This window comes from Oncorhynchus nerka, linkage group LG22 (assembly GCF_034236695.1).
Source record: "Oncorhynchus nerka isolate Pitt River linkage group LG22, Oner_Uvic_2.0, whole genome shotgun sequence".
In the NCBI taxonomy this organism is placed as follows: Eukaryota; Metazoa; Chordata; class Actinopteri; order Salmoniformes; family Salmonidae; genus Oncorhynchus; species Oncorhynchus nerka.
Genome location: NC_088417.1, coordinates 10,392,312 through 10,413,555, shown reverse-complemented (window position 1 = coordinate 10,413,555; position 21,244 = coordinate 10,392,312). Strand labels below are relative to the sequence as shown.

The following is a 21,244-nucleotide window of genomic DNA, read 5'->3' as shown; positions in this document are numbered from 1 at the left end:
ATTCTTCATTAAAGTGGTATGTATACACAGTAACAATTTCATTTTTCCTCCGTTTATGACTCGAAAACCTAATTAAATGTAACATGTGAACCCAAATTAATATTATATGAGGCCGATGGAGTTTATGGTTGTAGTCATGGTGATTCCAATATTGTTTGTTTAAATCTATCAACAGTATTAGTATGGTATAGCTGACTTTGCTCATTCCTGATTAATTTAGGATTTTAGACAAAAATTACAGTGTTGACCACTTCTCCTTACACATCTTTTAGGAATCACAGTTTTGAGAGAAATGCTCTTTAATGTCACCGAGGGCTACACAATATAATTGTTCAGTTAATATCCATTATTGGTTATACACTTTTTTTGAATAGTTTGAAATTTGGTTCCTTTCATCTGCACAAGAGCAGACATGTAAATAAATAATATTTACACAACAAATATTTTCCCTCGTAAAATTCCCCGAAATGTGCAAATAAAATATCTGACCTAAATTCCCGATACGCTACACATTTTGCCATGAGGCTGATTCTGTTTTTGCCGTTTTAAAGCTAATTTCATGCCATTCTAAACATTTATTTAGTGGCTTATGACGTGTTCATCTATCTGGGGGCAAAGATCATTTGGTCACTCATCTGTAGATTTCTTTTGTATTTGTATTGCATGCGTTTAGTTCAGTTTCCCAAATATGTCTGCTACATAGGCATAGTATATATATCTATACCCGAGTTCAGCGCTGGCCCGTTGGTCTCTGTGTATCCATTCTAGCTCAGTGGGTGAATCAAACAATAGGTCTGTATGGCAGAGGGAGACACATTCATAACTAGAGTGTAGAGGCCTGCGCGCCGTCCTGCAATAGATGGATGGAGCCCTATCTGTGCCAAAGCCCACCTTTTGATACCATGGAATCTGTTTTTCGTCAATATAGCCACGCAGCACACTGAACATCCACTGTGCCGTTTCATGCTCGGGAATCGTGAGACAGAACAATATGTCCTCTTGAATAGCATACCACAACATGTAGCGAACAAAAGTCAATACATCTCGGCCCTCACAGCTAACGTCCATTTGGTGAGCATTCGGTGGTGAGTTTGAGTCGTTCAGTCAGTTTCCTCTTGATTGCTAGCTATAACATACATGTTTTGTTTCTCAGAGTTATCTGACAACGGTATTGATGCGAGTTGTTGTGTCTCTGCCACCCCACACATTAGTTTCATGATATCAATTGAGGCCGGTAATATTAAAATCTCTGCAATAGAGTGATTTCAGAGCGCAGCGGGCTTAGCCATTCACGGTGGGAATGATTCAAGTGCGGCTTTTCCCTTGATCTAAGGACGCTCTCTGGTTGAAATGTAACTTTTAGATTTGAATAATTTTTATTTAGATTTAAGGTTAAGCATATTACAATGATTGAGAGAAATACGATATAATTTATTTTTATTTCAAAATAAATTACCAGGATTTTGAAAATTCTCCCTCGACCCCATTTTCATATCAGGCGTACCCACATGGGGTCGCGACCCCTAGTTTTGTAAGGGCTGCACTATGGTGAGCGTTACATTCATGCCAGGAACGAGAGGGTTAAAACGGGGAGGGGATCATGCTGGGAGGCTGACGTATCGAGCACAGTCAGTGGATAACTGGGTTGCAACATCAATAACAATCGGTATAATACAGCTGGATCATCGGCGTTGCATGCGTTTAAATACAGGAATCCCGCAGGCTTATTGAATGCGATTGGTATGCATTTTCACAACCCTAGTAGAACACTGCAAAGAGGAAATTCTGACTCATATTCGTGGTTTCGTTATCTGTAACGAGGGCGTTACAGGAAAGATGCCTTGTCCATCGGTGAGTGCGGTGCGCGACGCAGATGATAAAGAACGGTGCATTTTAATTTTGATATAACACACGGCTTATCGTGTTATAGTTGGAATAACGGTGTATAGGAAAATATCTATGACAAATGGAGTAGAACAGATGCTAAAATGCGAGGTGCCCGGTCTATTTGCGCAGGTGGATCACCAACCTGATGTTAACAATCGCGTTTCTCCCCGCGTCTGCCGGGTCGGTATGCTGTGAAGCTGGTTGTGAATACCGGGACTCGAGTCATGCTTCCCGGGGTCGGCGTGTTTGGCACCAGCTTGACCACGCGGGTGATTATCCCGCTTTTGAAGAACGAAGGATTCGCGGTCAAGGCTCTATGGGGACGGACTCAGGAGGAAGCCGAGGAGCTGGCCAAAGAAATGAACGTACCGTTTTATACCAATAGAATCGACGACGTTTTGCTGCATCAGGATGTGGATTTGGTGTGTATCAACCTACCTCCACCTTTAACGCGGCAGATTGCTGTCAAAACATTAGGTGAGTCGTGGTGAAGAAATGGGATGATGTGACATGCGCGATATTGCCTTTGGGAAATCAATAAATACTTAAATCACAGTTTATTACAAAATTGAAATGTATTATTCTCAATGAACAGGGGTGTAGTAAGGTAGACCATTTGCGTAGAAGAGCTGGCCTGTTTGATGTGAACATATGGACAGGTGTGGCATTCTTTCCCAATCAACTGCAATATTTTGTATTTGGGGGGGGGGGGCAGGCAGTGTGGTGTAAAATAAATATATATATATTGCAGTTGATTGGGAAAGAATGCCACACCTGTCTATGTTCACATCAAACAGGCCAACTCTTCTTTGCAAATAGCCTACCTTACTTACACCCCTGTTCATTGAGAATAATACAGTTCAATGTTGTTATAAACTGTGATTTAAGTATTCTCTATTGATTCTCTAATGCTGTAAAAAAACAAAAAAAACAAACAGCTGCAATCTGAATGAAAATGAAAACGCACAGCTGCTACTTCTGTGTAATCCACCCCTTCCATACAGAAGGCTTTCTCCATCACTAACCCAGATAGTCAGGGTTTCATGTTGGCCTACATCGAAGGGTTGGGTGGGCTACACCACACTGTCCAGTAGCCATTACACCCCTGGATCCAAATGTATTTTTATGAAGGATTGTCATTGGCTGCTGCCTTGGGAACACACAACACAGCCCGAGTCTCAACAGGGAAGTAGAACAGAGGAATGGGAAGATGAGTAGCTCATCGAGACCATCCCACACAACATGAACCAGAACATCTACTAGAGCAGGAACTTTTGACAATTGAATTGTTACATCATTCTGACACTGATCCCTGTCTGACTATCGACCTCTCTAGATGTGATAATGGATACGTCAGACGGACGGACTGACACACACGCATATGTCCAGTGGCGAAGATCATATAGGAAATAACCCTGAGTAGTAGTCATGGTTCATATCCTGACACGGGACCTGGCACAGGGAGTCTCAAGGAGGACCCCGAGTTGGCTGACCCAGCAGAGAGGGGAAAGATGCGTCACTATGGCAACATTACAGAAGATGACACCCTCGTAATAAGTAGCCTTACTCTCTGGGTTGCTGGGAGCTGTGGCCTTGTTACATCAGCAGAGACGGAGTATAGTTAGCATATGGGTCAGACTCAGCAGATGGGAAGTCATGGCCTTAAAGGAGGAGTTCAACAGGGTACTCTCACTGGTACTACTATGTTGTTATTGTACTTCTGACAGGTTTACTGCACAGGTGGGCCAGTGTGTGTGTTCCTGACACGTTTAATTTATCTTTCTTTCCACTGTAAATCTCTCTGGATAAGAGTGTCTGCTAAATGACTCAAATGGTAATGGGATGTCAACTCTTCCTAATCGGGAAGGCTTGGGAAAGGGCCCAGACCAATATATTTGGTTATCATTGATGAGTGCCGATTTACATTTTGACTTTTTAATTGATCTTTCTTTGCACTGTTGCCCAATCAGCGGCAGCAGCTGACAGCAACACCAGATAACATCAGCCTCAAGGACACCGCAGTGGTAGAGCTGGATGGGGTCGTGGAGGTTCGTTGACCTAAAGTCATACCAGACCCTGTTTGACAAGAATAACCACAGCACGGACGCTACGGAGCTGAGAGGTCAATGCGTCATCACTGTGACTTTTGAGTAAATTCATAGTGCTGATTTTTGTTACAGGAGTGTCGGTATGCATGGCGATGATCTCTGTCATAACTTGAATTTTACTCTGGCCTGACGTACAGTGTAATGTCCCCAACAGTGACCGTTCCCTCAGAGTCAACATGTCCTCTAGCTTCTAATCTTACACAGTTGTCTTTAGAAGACTGTTCATTTCCCTGTTCCTGCTTTGTTTTGGTTCATGTAGTGATGGTGTTATCAGACGAGAAAGGAAAGCCTCCGTTTATTTCATGACTGGACTAATGTGAATGAATCGGAATGTGTGCGCGCACAACTTCTAGGAATTTGTTCCATTTATATCTGTGGTGACTGTCCTCACACGTTATCTCTCCATCTGAACAGGTACAGACACTTTGCATTATTTTACATTGTCGTGTCTCGAGTTGGGTTGCAGGCCTGTATGGAAATGTTGGAGCTGGCTACATAGTTTAGGATGTCAACCTGGAACGCTGTAGCCCCGCCTCTCCGTTGTGTGTCAGAAGCATTCTTTTTAGCTCACTCTCTCACTCTCTGACGTGAGGAGGGCAAGGGTGAAGATACTGGTACTGTGACAGCGGCCCATTATGGCTCAGGAAAGTGCTGGCTTGGAATAGTTGGCAGTGGAATACAAAACTATTTCCCCTTTGGGAATGTGCACTTGGAAGGCATTTGCCAACACAGTCCAACCCAAACCGGAGGGCCTGACTTTGGGCATTGAACCAAACCAAGTAAACCAGGCTAAAACATTAGCATGAGCCCAGTGTTTTTCCCCCTAGCAACTGCTATTGTTATGCGGGTTTTACCTTTCAGTGTGACAATCTTAGTCACATTACAGCCAACTGGTATATCCAGCCAGGCCACATCGCTTCTTCAATAGTGATTTTTATTGTTAGGGTTTTCACCCTCCTCCTTCCTACTATATAGCATTCTGTTGACGCAGAGAGTCTGATACATTTCTCAGGGAATTGGCTCTTTGGCAAGCAAGTGTGCCTGTTGCAATTAGTATCTTGTCTCCCAGTCTGCGTTTTTTTAAAGAAGGACTCGTGCGAGCGACTAGCATTTCTTGGCCGACGACCATATGAAAGTGCGTTTTCAGGCTGTTGAGGATTAGAAGCTCCTTTTGCTCATTCCATTTTTTTTTACCCGAATACATTTAGCGTTTCTGATCCACTCCGGCCCAAATAACATCCCATTTAGCTTCTGTGATGTTCGAGCGAGGCAATAGAGGCACTAGAGGAAAAAGAGCAGATTCCTTCTAGCGTCTGGCCTACTACATTCATACAATCAGAGACTCTTTCAGAGGTTCACACATGTCATTCTGGGAGAACAATGAGCAGCCAGAACACAAAGCCAAGTAGTGAAACCACAGTGTGTGAACGCTGGTCAATAATTAGACTACAGACAACATTTGTCTGCTATCGGTCTGTCAGTCTCTTCTAACTATGGCATGTCAATCAGTGGCTTTATCAGTGTCTGTTTTTATAGACTGCTCACACCCACTATGAAGTTGGTTCAGGGGAACAGAAACCTTGTGGAGATGTGATCGGTGAGGTGAATTAGTTGGACCTGAGAGGGAGGTTAAAAACCTAGTCTTCTCCACATTTCGTTTTCCTTTAAACCTATTCACACTTTTCATATCAGTGCATGCAAAGGAGAGGAGACGAGGAGAAGAAGCCACTTTAGACTAATGAGATGCACCCTACAGCCTATTTTGTCTATTGAGATGCACCCTACAGCCTCTTTTGTCTATTGAGATGCACCCTACAGCCTCTTTTGTCTATTGAGATGCACCCTACAGCCTCTTTTGTCTATTGAGATGCACCCTACAGCCTCTTTTGTCTAATGAGATGCACCCTACAGTCTATTTTGTCTATTGAGATGCACCCTACAGCCTCTTTTGTCTAATGAGATGCACCCTACAGCCTCTTTTGTCTATTGAGATGCACCCTACAGCCTCTTTTGTCTAATGAGATGCACCCTAGTCTATTTTGTCTATTGAGATGCACCCTACAGCCTCTTTTGTCTAATGAGATGCACCCTACAGTCTATTTTGTCTATTGAGATGCACCCTACAGCCTCTTTTGTCTATTGAGATGCACCCTACAGCCTCTTTTGTCTAATGAGACTCACCCTACAGTCTATTTTGTTGAATGAGACTCACCCTACAGCCTCTTTTGTCTATTGAGATGCACCCTACAGCCTCTTTTGTCTATTGAGATGCACCCTACAGCCTATTTTGTCTATTGAGACTCACCCTACAGTCTATTTTGTTGAATGAGACTCACCCTACAGTCTATTTTGTTGAATGAGACTCACCCTACAGTCTATTTTGTTGAATGAGACTCACCCTACAGTCTATTTTGTTGAATGAGACTCACCCTACAGCCTATTTTGTTGAATGAGACTCACCCTACAGTCTATTTTGTTGAATGAGACTCACCCTACAGTCTATTTTGTTGAATGAGACTCACCCTACAGCCTATTTTGTTGATTGAGACTCACCCTACAGTCTATTTTGTCTATTGAGACTCACCCTACAGTCTATTTTGTCTATTTTGTTGAATGAGACTCACCCTACAGTCTATTTTGTCTATTGAGACTCACCCTACAGTCTATTTTGTCTATTGAGACTCACCCTACAGCCTATTTTGTTGAATGAGACTCACCCTACAGTCTATTTTGTTGAATGAGACTCACCCTACAGTCTATTTTGTTGAATGAGACTCACCCTACAGCCTATTTTGTTGAATGAGACTCACCCTACAGCCTATTTTGTCGAATGAGACTCACCCTACAGCCTATTTTGTTGAATGAGACTCACCCTACAGCCTATTTTGTTGAATGAGACTCACCCTACAGCCTATTTTGTTGAATGAGACTCACCCTACAGCCTATTTTGTTGAATGAGACTCACCCTACAGCCTATTTTGTTGAATGAGACTCACCCTACAGCCTATTTTGTTGAATGAGACTCACCCTACAGCCTATTTTGTTGAATGAGACTCACCCTACAGCCTATTTTGTGAATGAGACTCACCCTACAGTCTATTTTGTCGAATGAGACTCACCCTACAGCCTATTTTGTTGAATGAGACTCACCCTACAGCCTATTTTGTCTAATGAGACTCACCCTACAGCCTATTTTGTCTAATGAGATCACCCTACAGCCTATTTTGTCGAATGAGACTCACCCTACAGCCTATTTTGTCGAATGAGACTCACCCTACAGCCTATTTTGTCGAATGAGACTCACCCTACAGCCTATTTTGTCGAATGAGACTCACCCTACAGTCTATTTTGTCTAATGAGACTCACCCTACAGCCTCTTTTGTCGAATGAGACTCACCCTACAGTCTATTTTGTGAATGAGACTCACCCTACAGCCTATTTTGTCTAATGAGACTCACCCTACAGCCTATTTTGTCGAATGAGACTCACCCTACAGCCTATTTTGTCTAATGAGACTCACCCTACAGCCTATTTTGTCTAATGAGACTCACCCTACAGTCTATTTTGTTGAATGAGACTCACCCTACAGCCTCTGCTTTTGTCAGAATGATGACTCACTTTACAGCCTACAGTCTATTTTGTTGCCTGGCCCTGACATCAGTGGCCGGGCTATCAGGTAATAGGGTCATTTTGCTGAATGAGACTGATCCCCGCTGACTGTAGGAGCGCTAAATTTTGAAGAAGGAGGAGCTACACCGGTACTAATCATTTTGTTGAAAAGGGGAGAGTCCCCCCTATTTTGTTGACATGACACCCACACGCTAGACTTCTGATACACCTGGACTCACCCAACTTTGCCTGATTGAGATCTCATGCCCCTGCAGTTGCTTCATTTTGTTCTAGCTGCATCTGGCTAACCTCTGTGACACTTTGTTGAATGCTGTCCTTTCCATGCCTAAAGCTTTCCTCTGGTGGATCTCATACCTATCAGGCTGTTAGAGACTCTGAAGGTGGTCTGTCTAGGGAGCTTGGTTTTGTCTGAAGGTGGTCTTTCTAGGGAGCTTGGTTATGGACTAGTCTGAAGGTGGTCTGTCTAGGAGCTTGTTTATAGACTAGTCTGAAGGTGGTCTGTCTAGGGAGCTTGGTTATGGACTAGTCTGAAGGTGGTCTGTCTAGGGAGCTTGGTTATAGACTAGTCTGAAGGTGGTCTGTCTAGGGAGCTTGGTTATAGACTAGTCTGAAGGTGGTCTGTCTATTTTGTTATAGACTCAGTCTGAAGGTGGTCTGTCTAGGGAGCTTGGTTTAGACTAGTTGAAGGTGAGTCTGTCTAGGGAGCTTTTTAGACTAGTCTGAAGGTGGTCTGTCTAGGGAGCTGGTTTTAGTCTGAAGGTGGTTGAGACTCACCCGTCCACTAGAGCAGCCGTATTTTGATCTCTTACTCTTGAGAATGATGATGACCAGAATGTAAATCTGGTGTGATTGCTTCAGGGCAGCCAGAACATGTTGGTCAGATCACATTTGTCAGAGTCAATTGAGGCCACATCCGCCAGCAAGAATTTTTTACGGACCCCTGGGATGATCTTGATTTATTATTAGAACTCACCCGCAGCAAGTCTATTTTGTTGCAGCCCTACAGATCTTTTTGCACCAATACTACATTTCCCACAATGCAATTTTGTTGAGCAGTAGGCTGCTTCATTTCAATATTTATTGCACAGCAGACTCAGCATCACAGTAAAATTAACTTTCAGATACCCATCAAAAATGGCAAAACGGAAGGTGGATACTGAGAACCGGGGTTTCAAACAAGGTGGGAGTCGGAGTATATGTTCACGAAGGTAGCTGGAAAACCTGTTGTCTTCTGTGTGGAGAAAGTGTCACTGAAAGAGTATAATCTTGACGACATTATGAAAGACTCACCGGACAAAAACAAGAATTTGGACATGGAACAAAGGCTACAAAAGGCAGAGGAATTGAGGCCTCAAATCTCGACAGGCTCTGTTCAAAAAGCCAAACTCAGGCCAGGCTGCTGTCAAGGCCAGTTTTATTTTGGCAGAAGAGATCGCTAAATCAGCCCGGCCATTTACGGAGGGGATTTCATCAAAAACAGCATGATTAAAGTTTGTGAAGTTTGCCCAGAAAAAGGCAACTCTTTTTAAATGTGAGTCTGAGCAGAAACACCATTGCCGAGAGAATAGACCAGTTGTCCATCAATCTAAAAGAGCAGCTTGTGAAAAAGGGAAAAGATTTTATTGCATATTTTGGCTGTGGATGAGAGCACCGACATTTCTGACATTGCCCAGTTGTCAGCCTATTTTCATCGAGTGGACTCAACCTAAAGCGTGACAGAGGAGTTTTTGGCTTTACGAATGCATGACACAACTACGGGGCATGATTTTTGAAGAGGTGTCAAGATGTGTAAATGAGATGGAGCTGCCTTGGGAAAAACTCGTGGGTTTGACAACCGAGACGGAGCACCTGCGATGTGTGGACACAGGAGCGGACTGGTGGCGAAGATCGGGAAAAGATGCAAGAGGAAAACTCACAGGTGAGCTGACAGCTTATTTTTGTATCATACACCAGGACGTTCACGGTAAAGCCTTGAAAATGGAGCATGTAATGAGCATCATCACGCGCACAGTTAACTTTATCAGAGCCAAAGGTTTGAATCACCGCCAGTTCAAGGCATTTCTCGGAGTTAGAAACGGAGCATGGTGATTTGCCTTATCACACAGAGGTGCGATGGCTAAGCCAGGGAAAGGTGCTTCAAAGATGTTTCTGACATCAGTGAGGAGATTTGTCTGTTCTTGGACAGCAAAGGGAAAGACACAACACAACTCCGAGAGCTGAATGTTTCTGTGTGAAATGGCTTTTCTGTGTGACATTAGGAGTCATCTGAATGCAATAAACTTGCAGCTGCAGGGAGGGATCGTGTCATCTCTGATATGTACAGTACAGTGAAGGCATTTAAAACCAAACTGACTCTGTGGGAGACGCAGATGCGGAAAGAAAATTTGAGCCACTTTCCCAGCTGCCAGACCATGAAAGAGAAGCTCTCTACCAGTGCGTTCCCGAGCACACAGTTGGCTGATAAAATAGGTATGCTTGCCGCTGAGTTGCTTCACGATTTGCTGACTTTGAAGCACAAAAAAGCAGGTTGGAACTCTGGTAACCCATTTGCTGTTGACTTTGGAAAGCTCACCACCAAACCTCCAAATGGAGTTGATTGACCTCCAATGCAATGATGCACTGAGGGCAAAATATGCGGCAGTGGGTGCTGCGGAGACGCCCGTTTCCTCCCGGCACAATGCCCCAGCTGGCATCCAGGCTGCTCAAAGGTTGTCTATGTTTATGCACATAGTGTGAACAACTGTTTTCTTTGATGGGAACAAAACATCACACAGGACTACTCTGAACACCTCCACTCAATTCTGAGGATTTCTTCAGCTCAGAGCCTAGTCTGAACATTGATGAACTTGTGGAAAAGATGGGACACCTTGGTATCACCCTCAACCTCAAACAAGTGAACATTACTGTGCAATCACATATTTAGAGTTTTTACTCAGTTCAAGTTTAAAAGTTAAAATTTAATATTTGTTTTCACTGCATGTTACTTCTCCTTAAACAAAGTGTTGTTTTTGATTAATAGATTTTTGCACTTTATTTTTTTGTATTTCAATCCAATTATATTTTAAAAATATTTCAGTTGAGTGGATGATAGAAAATTGCTATTATTGTTTTTTCTTTGAAGTAAATTTAGCCCACTTTTGCTAAAATAGAAAATATAGTCTACTGATGGTGCCTTGAAGCGGTTTCTTTCATTTAATGTTCATGTTATGGGGATATTTATATAAAGGAAATTTGTCTTTTGTGTCTGTTGAAAATTAAAGATTACTGACAGAGCCATAAGAAAATATTGCTTTATTTATCTGATCATATTGTAATATATTTGTTAGGTTTTCAGTAGGTTCAATTAGGTTCACTAGACTATATGCGTCATTTAAATCTCTTTTTCAATGAACATTCGAACAGTCCGGCCCTCGTCTTGTAGCTGATTTTTTTATTTGGCCCTCCGTCCATTTGACTTTGACACCCCTGGTCTAGATGATCTACTAGTCTTCCATCCCTCTGTTCTAAGGTCCCTGTTGAGACTCTGGCTGTTGTTGTGTTCACAGTTGTCTGGTTAGCCAGGCGTATAGGAGACAGAATGACAGTGTCATTCCCTTACTTCCTTGAATGGCAAAGCTTGTTTCTTTTGTTGGGAGTTTACAGGCGGCCCTTCATGTTTACTCCTCCAGGACAGCCATTTACATGCACAGCAGATTGGCCAGTGTTACCTAACATTTCTAGTGTTGATTCAGGTGTTACATTAACACTTGCTGGTGTAAAAATAACCCAAGTGTTGGTGTTTAATAACCAGTGTTTAACCAAAACCACACCCATTATTATCATATTTCCCAAAATGCTCTATTGCAGGTAGATTTTTTTTCAAAATGGTTTTGTTTCAATATCTATATTTTTATACATGGATTAATTAATCTTATGCTACTTAAATATAACACAAGTTTTTCTAAACTAATCCAATCTGTTTTATTCCACCCATTACTGAAATTGTTGTTCCAGTTTAGGTAGTCTCCTATCTTAGACTTCCCAACCCGGCAGTCATTCTGAATTCAGGTTATTGGTGAATAAAAATACCATATGTTGGATATCCCAACTAGCTGGATTCCATTAGGAATTTCACTTTGCAGGGCAGCATAATGTGACCTGCGTTCCTAAAATCCATGTGTTTCAGGCCACTGTATTAGGGCAAACCAAAGCCCTCAAAATAAAGCCTTTTAAAAAAAAATAATGCTTGTAACATGTTGAATAATTCAATGTTTACTGATAATATATGCACTTAGGATCTCACTTGGTGTGAAGGCCATAGGACAAAAAAGACTGCAAAAACCATGTCTCTTATCACTAACAAATACAGTCATGGGTGGTAACTCCACAATTCACCAGAAAGGCATTCTGGGAAACATGTAACACTGGAGAATTTGTTGTGTGCTAATAGAAGCTGGAGTGGGAGAAAAAGGGCCTACTCTTGCGGTCCTGTGAAGTTGTCTATGTTGGAAAAACTGAATCTCAGAACAGGAGCTCTACCAGCCTACCTTCTCCCAGTACTGAAAAGTGAGCATTGCTCAAGTTAGGGGGGAAGAGTTTACTCATGGAAACACATCCATGTCTATGAAATGAGGGTCTGTTCTTTTGCTGTTCTGTGGCCCCACTTGTTAAAGTTTGTTTTGACAGTGCCAGAATGGCTACATTTGGCCATGCATGAAGCCTTATTTTGCTGCTGCTGTTCATGTTGAGATACGCTGCGCTAACCGTCTGTACTTGTGTCACTGATCCAAATATCCATCCAGGGATTTTCTACAAGATTGCCTTGTTGTTGCCCAATAATGAATATGCTGACTGTTTGTGGGAACGTGATGTTCCTTTTAAGCAGAAGGGAAGTGTAGGCGTTTTCCCTAAACCACTCCTTCCAGGTGAGTTTTTAAACGGGGCTAGTCTTGTCTATACAAAGTACAGACTTGCAGCTACTGTACCAGTCAGTAAGAAACCAGGGATTACAGTATTTCTCTGCATACACTCATAGACACAGAACCTATTGTGACAAGCTATTGACACAGAACTTATTGTGACAAGCTATTGACACAGAACTTATTGTGACAAGCTATTGACACAGAACTTATTGTGACAAGCTATTGACACAGAACCTATTGTGACAAGCTATTGACACAGAACCTATTGTGACAAGCTATTGACACAGAACCTATTGTGACAAGCTATTGACACAGAACCTATTGAAAAAAGATTTATTGCTGGTAGCTATAAACCCAAGCTAGTGCGGTGTTAGGTTTCCTACCTATCGTCATTGCCAAGGGGGGGGGACTTCTCAAATATCCTTTATGTGAGTTTGTAAGGGAGCAGCCACACTCGTGCTTCATAATTGGACGATGGGGACGAGAGACGGGAGGCAGGCCCACATTGAGGCAGTCCCGTGAGGGGACAGCAGATTTCACTACTACCCAAAGGTCCCCATCATTCATCTGCATTAGGAAAGGGTCTCTTAACATAAGGTTTGGGCTGACAGTAACAGTAACCCAGATGATCAGTTCAAAACATGCTATTAATAATGCAGCTATTGTGTTTTAATGTTAACGGGGTTTGAAAGAAGAGACTTGTACTGTAAAAACGGTAAGGACATTTGTATCCCATGTAGCCGCAGGACATTTCTCACTTCCTGTGTGTGTGTGTGTGTGTGTGTGTGTGTGTGTGTTCACGCTCCAGTATTTGAGAGTATTCAAGTGTCTTGCAAGCAGCAATGAGCAACAGGGGAAAAGGAAGTTCCCTGCTATGGAGATGCTAATGATGGCCACAGACACTATGGGCGGCTGTCGATGAGAGCCTATTGAGGGTGCAGCATCCGAAGGCTTAGTTAAGAACAATGCCTCAGTGCCATACCCCAAAACGTCCCTCCTGAGTGATGTGTAGTTGCATACCCTTTTATCTTGCTTCTAATCCCTCCAACACGTTTTCCTCCCAGCAACAATTTAAACACGCATCTCCCTCCTGGTGAAGTCAGACGTGTTTTCACCCTCAAAGAAAAATGACTTCACAGGAACAAAGACTCCCAAGATCATTTTTGCATACTGATTTTCATTTCCTGACATTGTGGACATCTATCACTTCATTTTCATTAAATATTAGCTTTCTTTATTTAGGCATGGACTGCACTGAAAATGTAGCTCTTTAGCTGCCAATGTTGTACACCATGACGATAAACTAAACCTTGAATAAAAATTAACCTTTTTAATTTTACCTTTATTTTTCTAGGCAAGTCAGTTAAGAACAAATTCTTATTTTCAATGACGGCCTAGGAACAGTGGGTTAACTGCCTGTTCAGGGGCAGAACGACAGATTTGTACCTTGTCAGCTCGGGGATTCGAACTTGCAACCTTACGGTTACTAGTCCAACGCTCTAACCACTAGGCTACCCTGCCGCCCCAATGATAATCATGGCATTGGCATTTTCTATTCATGGTGTTCAGGGACTGCATCTTGACATTTCCCACATTCATCATAGCCGTTGATGCTGCTTCACTTTACAATGTCTATTTTTTTTATCTCCAATCCTCCGTACTACCAACACATGGCAGGCACGAGGGCCCTACTCCATGAAGGGCTCAGTAATGAAGCAGTCCTACCCTCCGCTTCGTCCTCTAATATACTGTACACAGCAAGTCACTGTGTCATTCAGAGGGTACGCTGAATGGTCTGCAGAGTTTTTGTCTGCATAGCTCTAGGTCAGAATGAATTGTACGCCATCTGTCGAACTGCTTTGCTTTATCTTGGCCAGGTAGCAATTGTAAATGAGAACTTGTTCTCAACTTGCCTACCTGGTTAAATAAAGGTGAAATAAATAAATAAAATAAAAATTCTAGGAGAATGATGGCTGTGGCAGAATGTCAATTTAAATGTTTTTTTCTTACAGTATTCTGGGTTGGTCTGCATTGAAGTTGGATGGCAGAATTTGGACAGGAAGTAAATGAGTGATGCTTAAGAGGTAGGCCATTTCCTCGAATAGAGAACCCGAGCAGAGAGATGGTCAGGTTTTGTTGGAGTGTGTGGTGGTTATTATGGCCCCTCTGCTCTGTGACCTTTGGCACACCGGCATGGTAAAGGTCCCTCTGTTCTGTGACCTTTGGCACACCGGCACGGTAAAGGTCCCTCTGTTCTGTGACCTTTGGCACACCGGCACGGTAAAGGTCCCTCTGTTCTGTGACCTTTGGCACACCGGCACGGTAAAGGCTTCTCTGTTGAACCCTGTGTGCTGAGAAATGGTTATAACTCATACCATCTGTTTGCTCATGTAAATAATCGTCTTCTTAACATGCTGTGCATATTTCATCGTGTTTATCTGACGTCTTGAGGCAGGAATCGCACAAATGATTCATTGTGGCATTCCTGTCAGCCACGCTTTTCTTTCACACAAACACTCCACTATCTGCTGAGTGGACCCAATATGCTCTGCCAAGGTATCTGCCGAGTGGACCCAATAAGCTCTGCCAAGGTATCTGCTGAGTGGACCCAATAAGCTCTGCCAAGGTATCTGCTGAGTGGACCCAATATGCTCAGCCAAGGTATCTGCCGAGTGGACCCAATATGCTCTGCCAAGGCAATTTAAGGCTGGATTATCCAGTTGTTGCTGTAGGTTTACCAGATGGCAAAAAGAGCCATTTAAACTCATCGCTATGGTATCTCAATATATATTGCGTGTGTTGAAGAGGTTATCTGGGGTCATTGACCTCTGATCTTGTATGTTTTTGTTACCTTTACACCTGTGCTGTCTTTGTGTGGGAACGGCACCCGAGATGGTGGCTGTTCTCAGCACTGTCTATAAAGAGGCTGAAAATGGTTGACCCTCTTTCCTTTAGAGAGATATCAGTGTGCTCTCACTCTCTCTCTCTCGTGCTTTCACCCTCCTCTCTCGCTCTCTCTCTCGACCCTGAGTGGGAGGATGACAGAGGTCATCACCATGCCAACAATGTGCACCCCCTTCTCTCTCGCCGCCAACTGACTCCTCTTTCCCAGTTTACCCGGGCCAGCTCATTGTGTTTCTCTCGTCCACTGAACAAGAGGAAGTTCAATTGTAGCCCGTCTTTACAGAAAGGACTGGCAGTGAGGAGTACAATGCAAGGGAAGCCCATAGCTGTTCTATATGCCTTTGCCTTGGAGTCAGTGAGTCAGATGTCTGTCTCCATTAGTCAGACCTGGCTGAACCCCGTCCAACACCTTTTGGATGAACTGGAACGCCGACTGCGAGCCAGAGGCCTAATCGCCCAACGTCAGTGCCCGACCACTAGTGCTCTTGTGACTGAATTGAAGTAAGTCCCCACAGCAATGTTCCAAAATAGGGTGGAAAGCCTTCCCAGAAGAGTGGAGAATGCTGGGGGGGACCAACTCCATATTAATGCCCATGATTTTGGAATGAGATGTTTGAGGAGCAGGTGTCCACATACCTTTGATAATGTAGTGTATCACTCTGAGAAAGAGAATGAATGTAAGGGGTAGTGTTGTTCGTCAACCTTCATGTGGATCGGTCTTATAGGATGATACAATTGGTCAGGAGCCGAATGTGTTTTTCCCTCTACTCCTCCCTACTTATCCACTGCTATGTCATCTTCTTTAATGACAGTCACCCTCCAAACCAGCCTGTTGTCTCAGGAGAACGATGGGGGTCCTAAAAAGGTCACTTTTGTTTGTCCTTTTAATTAATTATTTTCGACAGGGGGTTGTGCATGAGGCTGACCCCCCCCACCTCTCCCCCAGTGTTGTGGCCAATTACTCACTCTACGCTAGGCCATAACAAACACGTTACTGCTTCAACGTAGCCTGTAATTGTTTTGACATTTATACTGACAGATTAATTAAACTGAGTGCGCTTACGGCCAATATGCACAGCTAATTTTCACAGCGTGTGTCTGATACGACATGCGTTCATTAACATGAAAAATGAACCCAGTGACTGACTGAACAGAATATAATAATGCCCCATCATTCTTCTCCTTTGTGCGGTTCCATGTTTTACAGTACACGTGTAACGTTGTTACAAAGGTGATATATAGTATGAAAGGACGTGTGCTGATTTTAAGTAGGCGGTGGCGGTTAGCGTGGCTAATTGGTCCCTCAGGACTAGAGGCTAGTGGAAGGTTGATCGCCACATGACACGACATCAATATCTTTTGTTAGCCTCTAAAAGGGAGGAAATCACAGGCCTGCAGATTGTTTTTGGTTAAAAGATATACCACTGTATGCTGTTTTTTAAAACGCTAAGCCAGATGTTGTGGTAGCACTGCACCTACCGTCAACTCCGCTGTCCTTTTTAATAATGGGTCGGTATCCACCTTCTATGATATTAATGCAACGTAATAGCTGCACTCTGAGCATGTGGGAAGGCTGTGTTTAATGACTCCGCGGGGCGTTAGCGGGAGTAAAACCCAGCTCAGTGATGCTAATGCCTTCCATCATCATGGAGATATTCACCGCTCGCTAATGGAGCCCCGAGTGTCATTCAGACCCAGATGCAAATGGTCTTTCATTTTCAAATCCCCCGACTTGAATATTCTGTTCTAAAAGAAAGTGACCCGAACCCATTCAAATGCGAGGCTGTTTCATTTGACCCATTTCATACCGCAGTAAAGACTTGTCTGTGACGTGTGAAAATAGTCTTGTAGTAATTAGTCTTGTGGTAATTAGTCTTGTAGTAATTAGTCTTGTGGTAATTAGTCTTGTAGTAATTAGTCTTGTAGTAATTAGTCTTGTAGTAATTAGTCTTGTGGTAATTAGTCTTGTGGTAATTAGTCTTGTGGTAATTAGTCTTGTGGTAATTAGTCTTGTGGTAATTAGTCTTGTAGTAATTAGTCTTGTAGTAATTAGTCTTGTAGTAATTAGTCTTGTGGTAATTAGTCTTGTGGTAATTAGTCTTGTAGTAATTAGTCTTGTAGTAATTAGTCTTGTAGTAATTAGTCTTGTAGTAATTAGTCTTGTGGTAATTAGTCTTGTAGTAATTAGTCTTGTAGTAATTAGTCTTGTGGTAATTCGTCTTCAGCATGTTTTTTTTTCATGTTTTTTTCAAAAGGGTTGATGCAGATTTTGACATTTTAAACTAAACCACACTGTTCTCTACTAAATGTATTTTAACCACCAAAATGTGGACAGGTCTCTTGTTTGGTTAATTTAGGTGGGGAAAAAGTCAGTTAGTGTGCCAGCACTTATGACCACGAGTTTCTGTATTTGGCTGGAAGGCTGTCTCTGACATCTCTGCAGCTCTGACATCTCTGACATCTCTCAGTAACAGTGTGACATGTAATATCATCTGACATTTTAAAAGGGTTATGTTATGTTGAAGATCAGCAGGATGTTCATGAAGGAGGTGAGCCTCTGGGAGAAAGTGGTTAGTTGGCGAAGGTAATGTTTCCCCACTGACATTAGAGTTACATTCTGTGTTGTTTTGTACTTAAGTGAGAGTAAAGCAAACATTGTTCTGTCCCTGGAGATGGGGCTGTCTGTCCCTGGAGATGGGGCTGTCTGTCCCTGGAGATGGGGCTGTCTGTCCCTGGAGATGGGGCTGTCTGTCCCTGGAGATGGGGCTGTCTGTCCCTGGAGACGGGGCTGTCTGTCCCTGGAGACGGGGCTGTCTGTCCCTGGAGACGGGGCTGTCTGTCCCTGGAGACGGGGCTGTCTGTCCCTGGAGACGGGGCTGTCTGTCCCTGGAGACGGGGCTGTCTGTCCCTGGAGACGGGGCTGTCTGTCCCTGGAGACGGGGCTGTCTGTCCCTGGAGACGGGGCTGTCCGTCACTGTTTGGAGGGACCATTTAGCTGCTGACTGGACACTGGAGGAGTCAAGCCCCGTGGAACAATGAGCAAATTAGTAAGCAGAGAGCTCTTTTTAGTTTGATTCTCGTTCGATTTAGAAAGCAGAGGCTGTAGCTAGACTAACTTGTGTTCCTTAGCTCAGTGATTCCTCCCTCTTGTTAGTTACTTTAGGACTAATTCAGTTTGGGCAAGCAGCCTTAAAGATGAGATTGTTACTAGGTGTCTGGTTTTCGTCTGTCACTATCCTTCTCTCCTTCGTCTGCTGCTGCGTTGTGGATGTGTCCTTTTTCATTTGTAAAAGCCGAAGAACGGTAGTGGTATGATGCCCAGTGTATTACACTCTTCCAATGTGATACAGTGACTGGTCTGTGTGCCATCATTCAACCTTTTGTGATGAACATGATGGTTAGAGAGGTTCTCAGCTCAACTGTACGTCAGCATTTGCTCAGTAAAATAGTTTTTTCTGTTCTACTGAGCTACAATAGAGAGCGTTAGCACAACTTTGACTCAAGGTTGGAACTACTTCAGAAGTATCTTCTCTCTGAGTTGGAAAGCCTCAATCTATTACTCATTCATGCAATCAAAACTGGATGCATATTTTTATCGTTATTAACCGGTCCACTCCAAACAACAGCCCATTTTTATCTCCCATCCATCAGTGTAAATCAATTTAGTGTTTTGAGCTTCTGAAAAAGCCTTGGATAAATAAACACTGATTGGACAGAACGTTGTAGCCTCCTTGAGTTCATTGCCTGCTGGGCTAATTACTTTTCCGCCGAGTCGCTAGCAGATGACTTTGGAAGCCCAAACACTCCTTATTTTCCTGTTTACTACATGCGCACACAGACTCACACACTGAGTCATAGCACCCGCGAGTGCATGGTGACAGCTGGTTATTTAGTTCCTGTACAACGGCAGTAGAATTCCACTACCTGTTCCACTCTATGAAACTTGTCCTGGCTGGCCTGGGCTGTCCTGGTTGGGCTGTCCTGTCCTGGCCTGGGCTGTCCTGCTGGCCTGGGCTGTCCTGTCCTGTCCTGGCTGTCTTGTCCTGGCTGGCCTGGGCTATCCTGGCTGGCCTGGGCTGTCCTGGTTGGCCTGGGCTGCCTGTCCTGGCTGTCTTGTCCTGGCTGGCTGGGCTGTCCTGTCCTGGCTGGCTGGCCTGGGCTGTCCTGTCCTGGCTGGCCTGGGCTGTCCTGTGGCCTGGCCTGGCTGTCTTGTCCTGGCTGGCTGGCTGTCTTGTCCTGGCTGGCTGGCTGGCTGTCCTGGCTTGGCTGTAAATCTGTTGACACTGTGGAGCCTCAGAGTAGCATGCTGATAGCGTCCCAGATGGCAGATCACAACGACTGGTTCCCATTTTTTTCCCAGACGGTTCTATTTTTTGTCATCCTAAAGTGGAGGGCCATTGTGTTTAGCTGCCTTTCTAAAGTCTTCGAAAGCCAAGTTAATAAACAGATCACTGACCGTTCCAAATCCTACTGTACCTTCTACGCTATACAATCCGGTTTCCGAGCTGGTTACGGGTGCACCTCAGCCACGCTCAAGGTACTAAACGATATCATAACCGCCATCGATAAAAGACAGTACTGTGTAGCCGTATTCATCGACCTGGCCAAGGCTTTCGACTCTGTCAATCACCGTATTCTTATTGGCAGACTCAACAGCCTTGGTTTCTCAAATGACTGACTCGCCTGGTTCACCAACTACTTCTCAGACAGAGTTCAGTGTGTCAAATCGGAGGACCTGCTGTCTGGACCTTTGGCTGTCTCTATGGGGGCGGGTTCAATTCTCGGGCCGACTCTTTTCTCTGTATATAGCAATGATGTCGCTCTTGCTGCGGGCGATTCCTTGATCCACCTCTACGCAGATGATACCATTCTGTAAACATCTGACCCTTCTTTGGACACTGTGTTAACAACCCTCCAGACGAGCTTCACTGCCATACAACACTCCTTCCGTAGCCTCCAACTGCTCTTAAACGCTAGTAAAACTAAATGCATGCTTTTCAACCGTTCGCTGCCCGCACCCGCCCGCCCAACTAGCATCACTACTCTGGACGGCTCTGACTTAGAATATGTGGGAACTACAAATACCTAGTTGTCTGGCTAGACTGTAAACTCTCCTTCCAGACTCATATTAAACATCTCCAATCCAAAATTAAATCTAGAATCGGCTTCCTATTTCGCAAAACAAAGTATCCTTCACTCACACCGCCAAACATACCCTCGTAAAACTGACTATCCTCGACTTCGGCAATGTAATTTACAAAATAGTTTCCAACACTCTACTCAGCAAACTGGATGCAGTCTATCACAGTGCCATCCGTTTTGTCACCAAAGCCCCATACACCACCCACCACTGCGACCTGTATGCTCTCGTCGGCTGGCCCTCGCTACATATTCGTCGCCAGACCCGGTCTTCGCTAGGTAAAGCACCGCCTTATCTCAGCTCACTGGTCACGATAACGACACCCACCCGTAGCACGCGCTCCAGCAGGTATATCTCACTGGTCACGATAACGACACCCATCCGTAGCACGCGCTCCAGCAGGTATATCTCACTGGTCACGATAACGACACCCAGCCGTAGCACGCGCTCCAGCAGGTATATCTCACTGGTCACGATAACGACACTCACCCGTAGCACGCGCTCCAGCAGGTATATCTCTCTGGTCACGATAACGACACCCACCCGTAGCAGGCCCTCCAGCAGGTATATCTCACTGGTCACAATAACGACACCCACCCGTAGCACGCGCTCCAGCAGGTATATCTCACTGGTCACGATAACAACACCCACCAGTAGCACGCGCTCCAGCAGGT

General features: G+C 44.1%; 1 protein-coding gene across 1 annotated transcript in view; it reads left to right on the top strand.

Annotated features, from left to right (window-relative positions):
- Nucleotides 1–1,611: 1,611 nt before the first annotated feature.
- Nucleotides 1,612–21,244, top strand: part of LOC115104844 (glucose-fructose oxidoreductase domain-containing protein 1-like) — a 32,625-nt gene continuing 12,992 nt past the window's right edge. Inside the window, exon 1 of the mRNA XM_029626172.2 lies at nt 1,612–2,364. Coding sequence (XP_029482032.1) covers nt 2,112–2,364 — 253 coding nt within the window. The 5' untranslated portion in view covers nt 1,612–2,111. The remainder of the gene's footprint in view (nt 2,365–21,244) is intronic.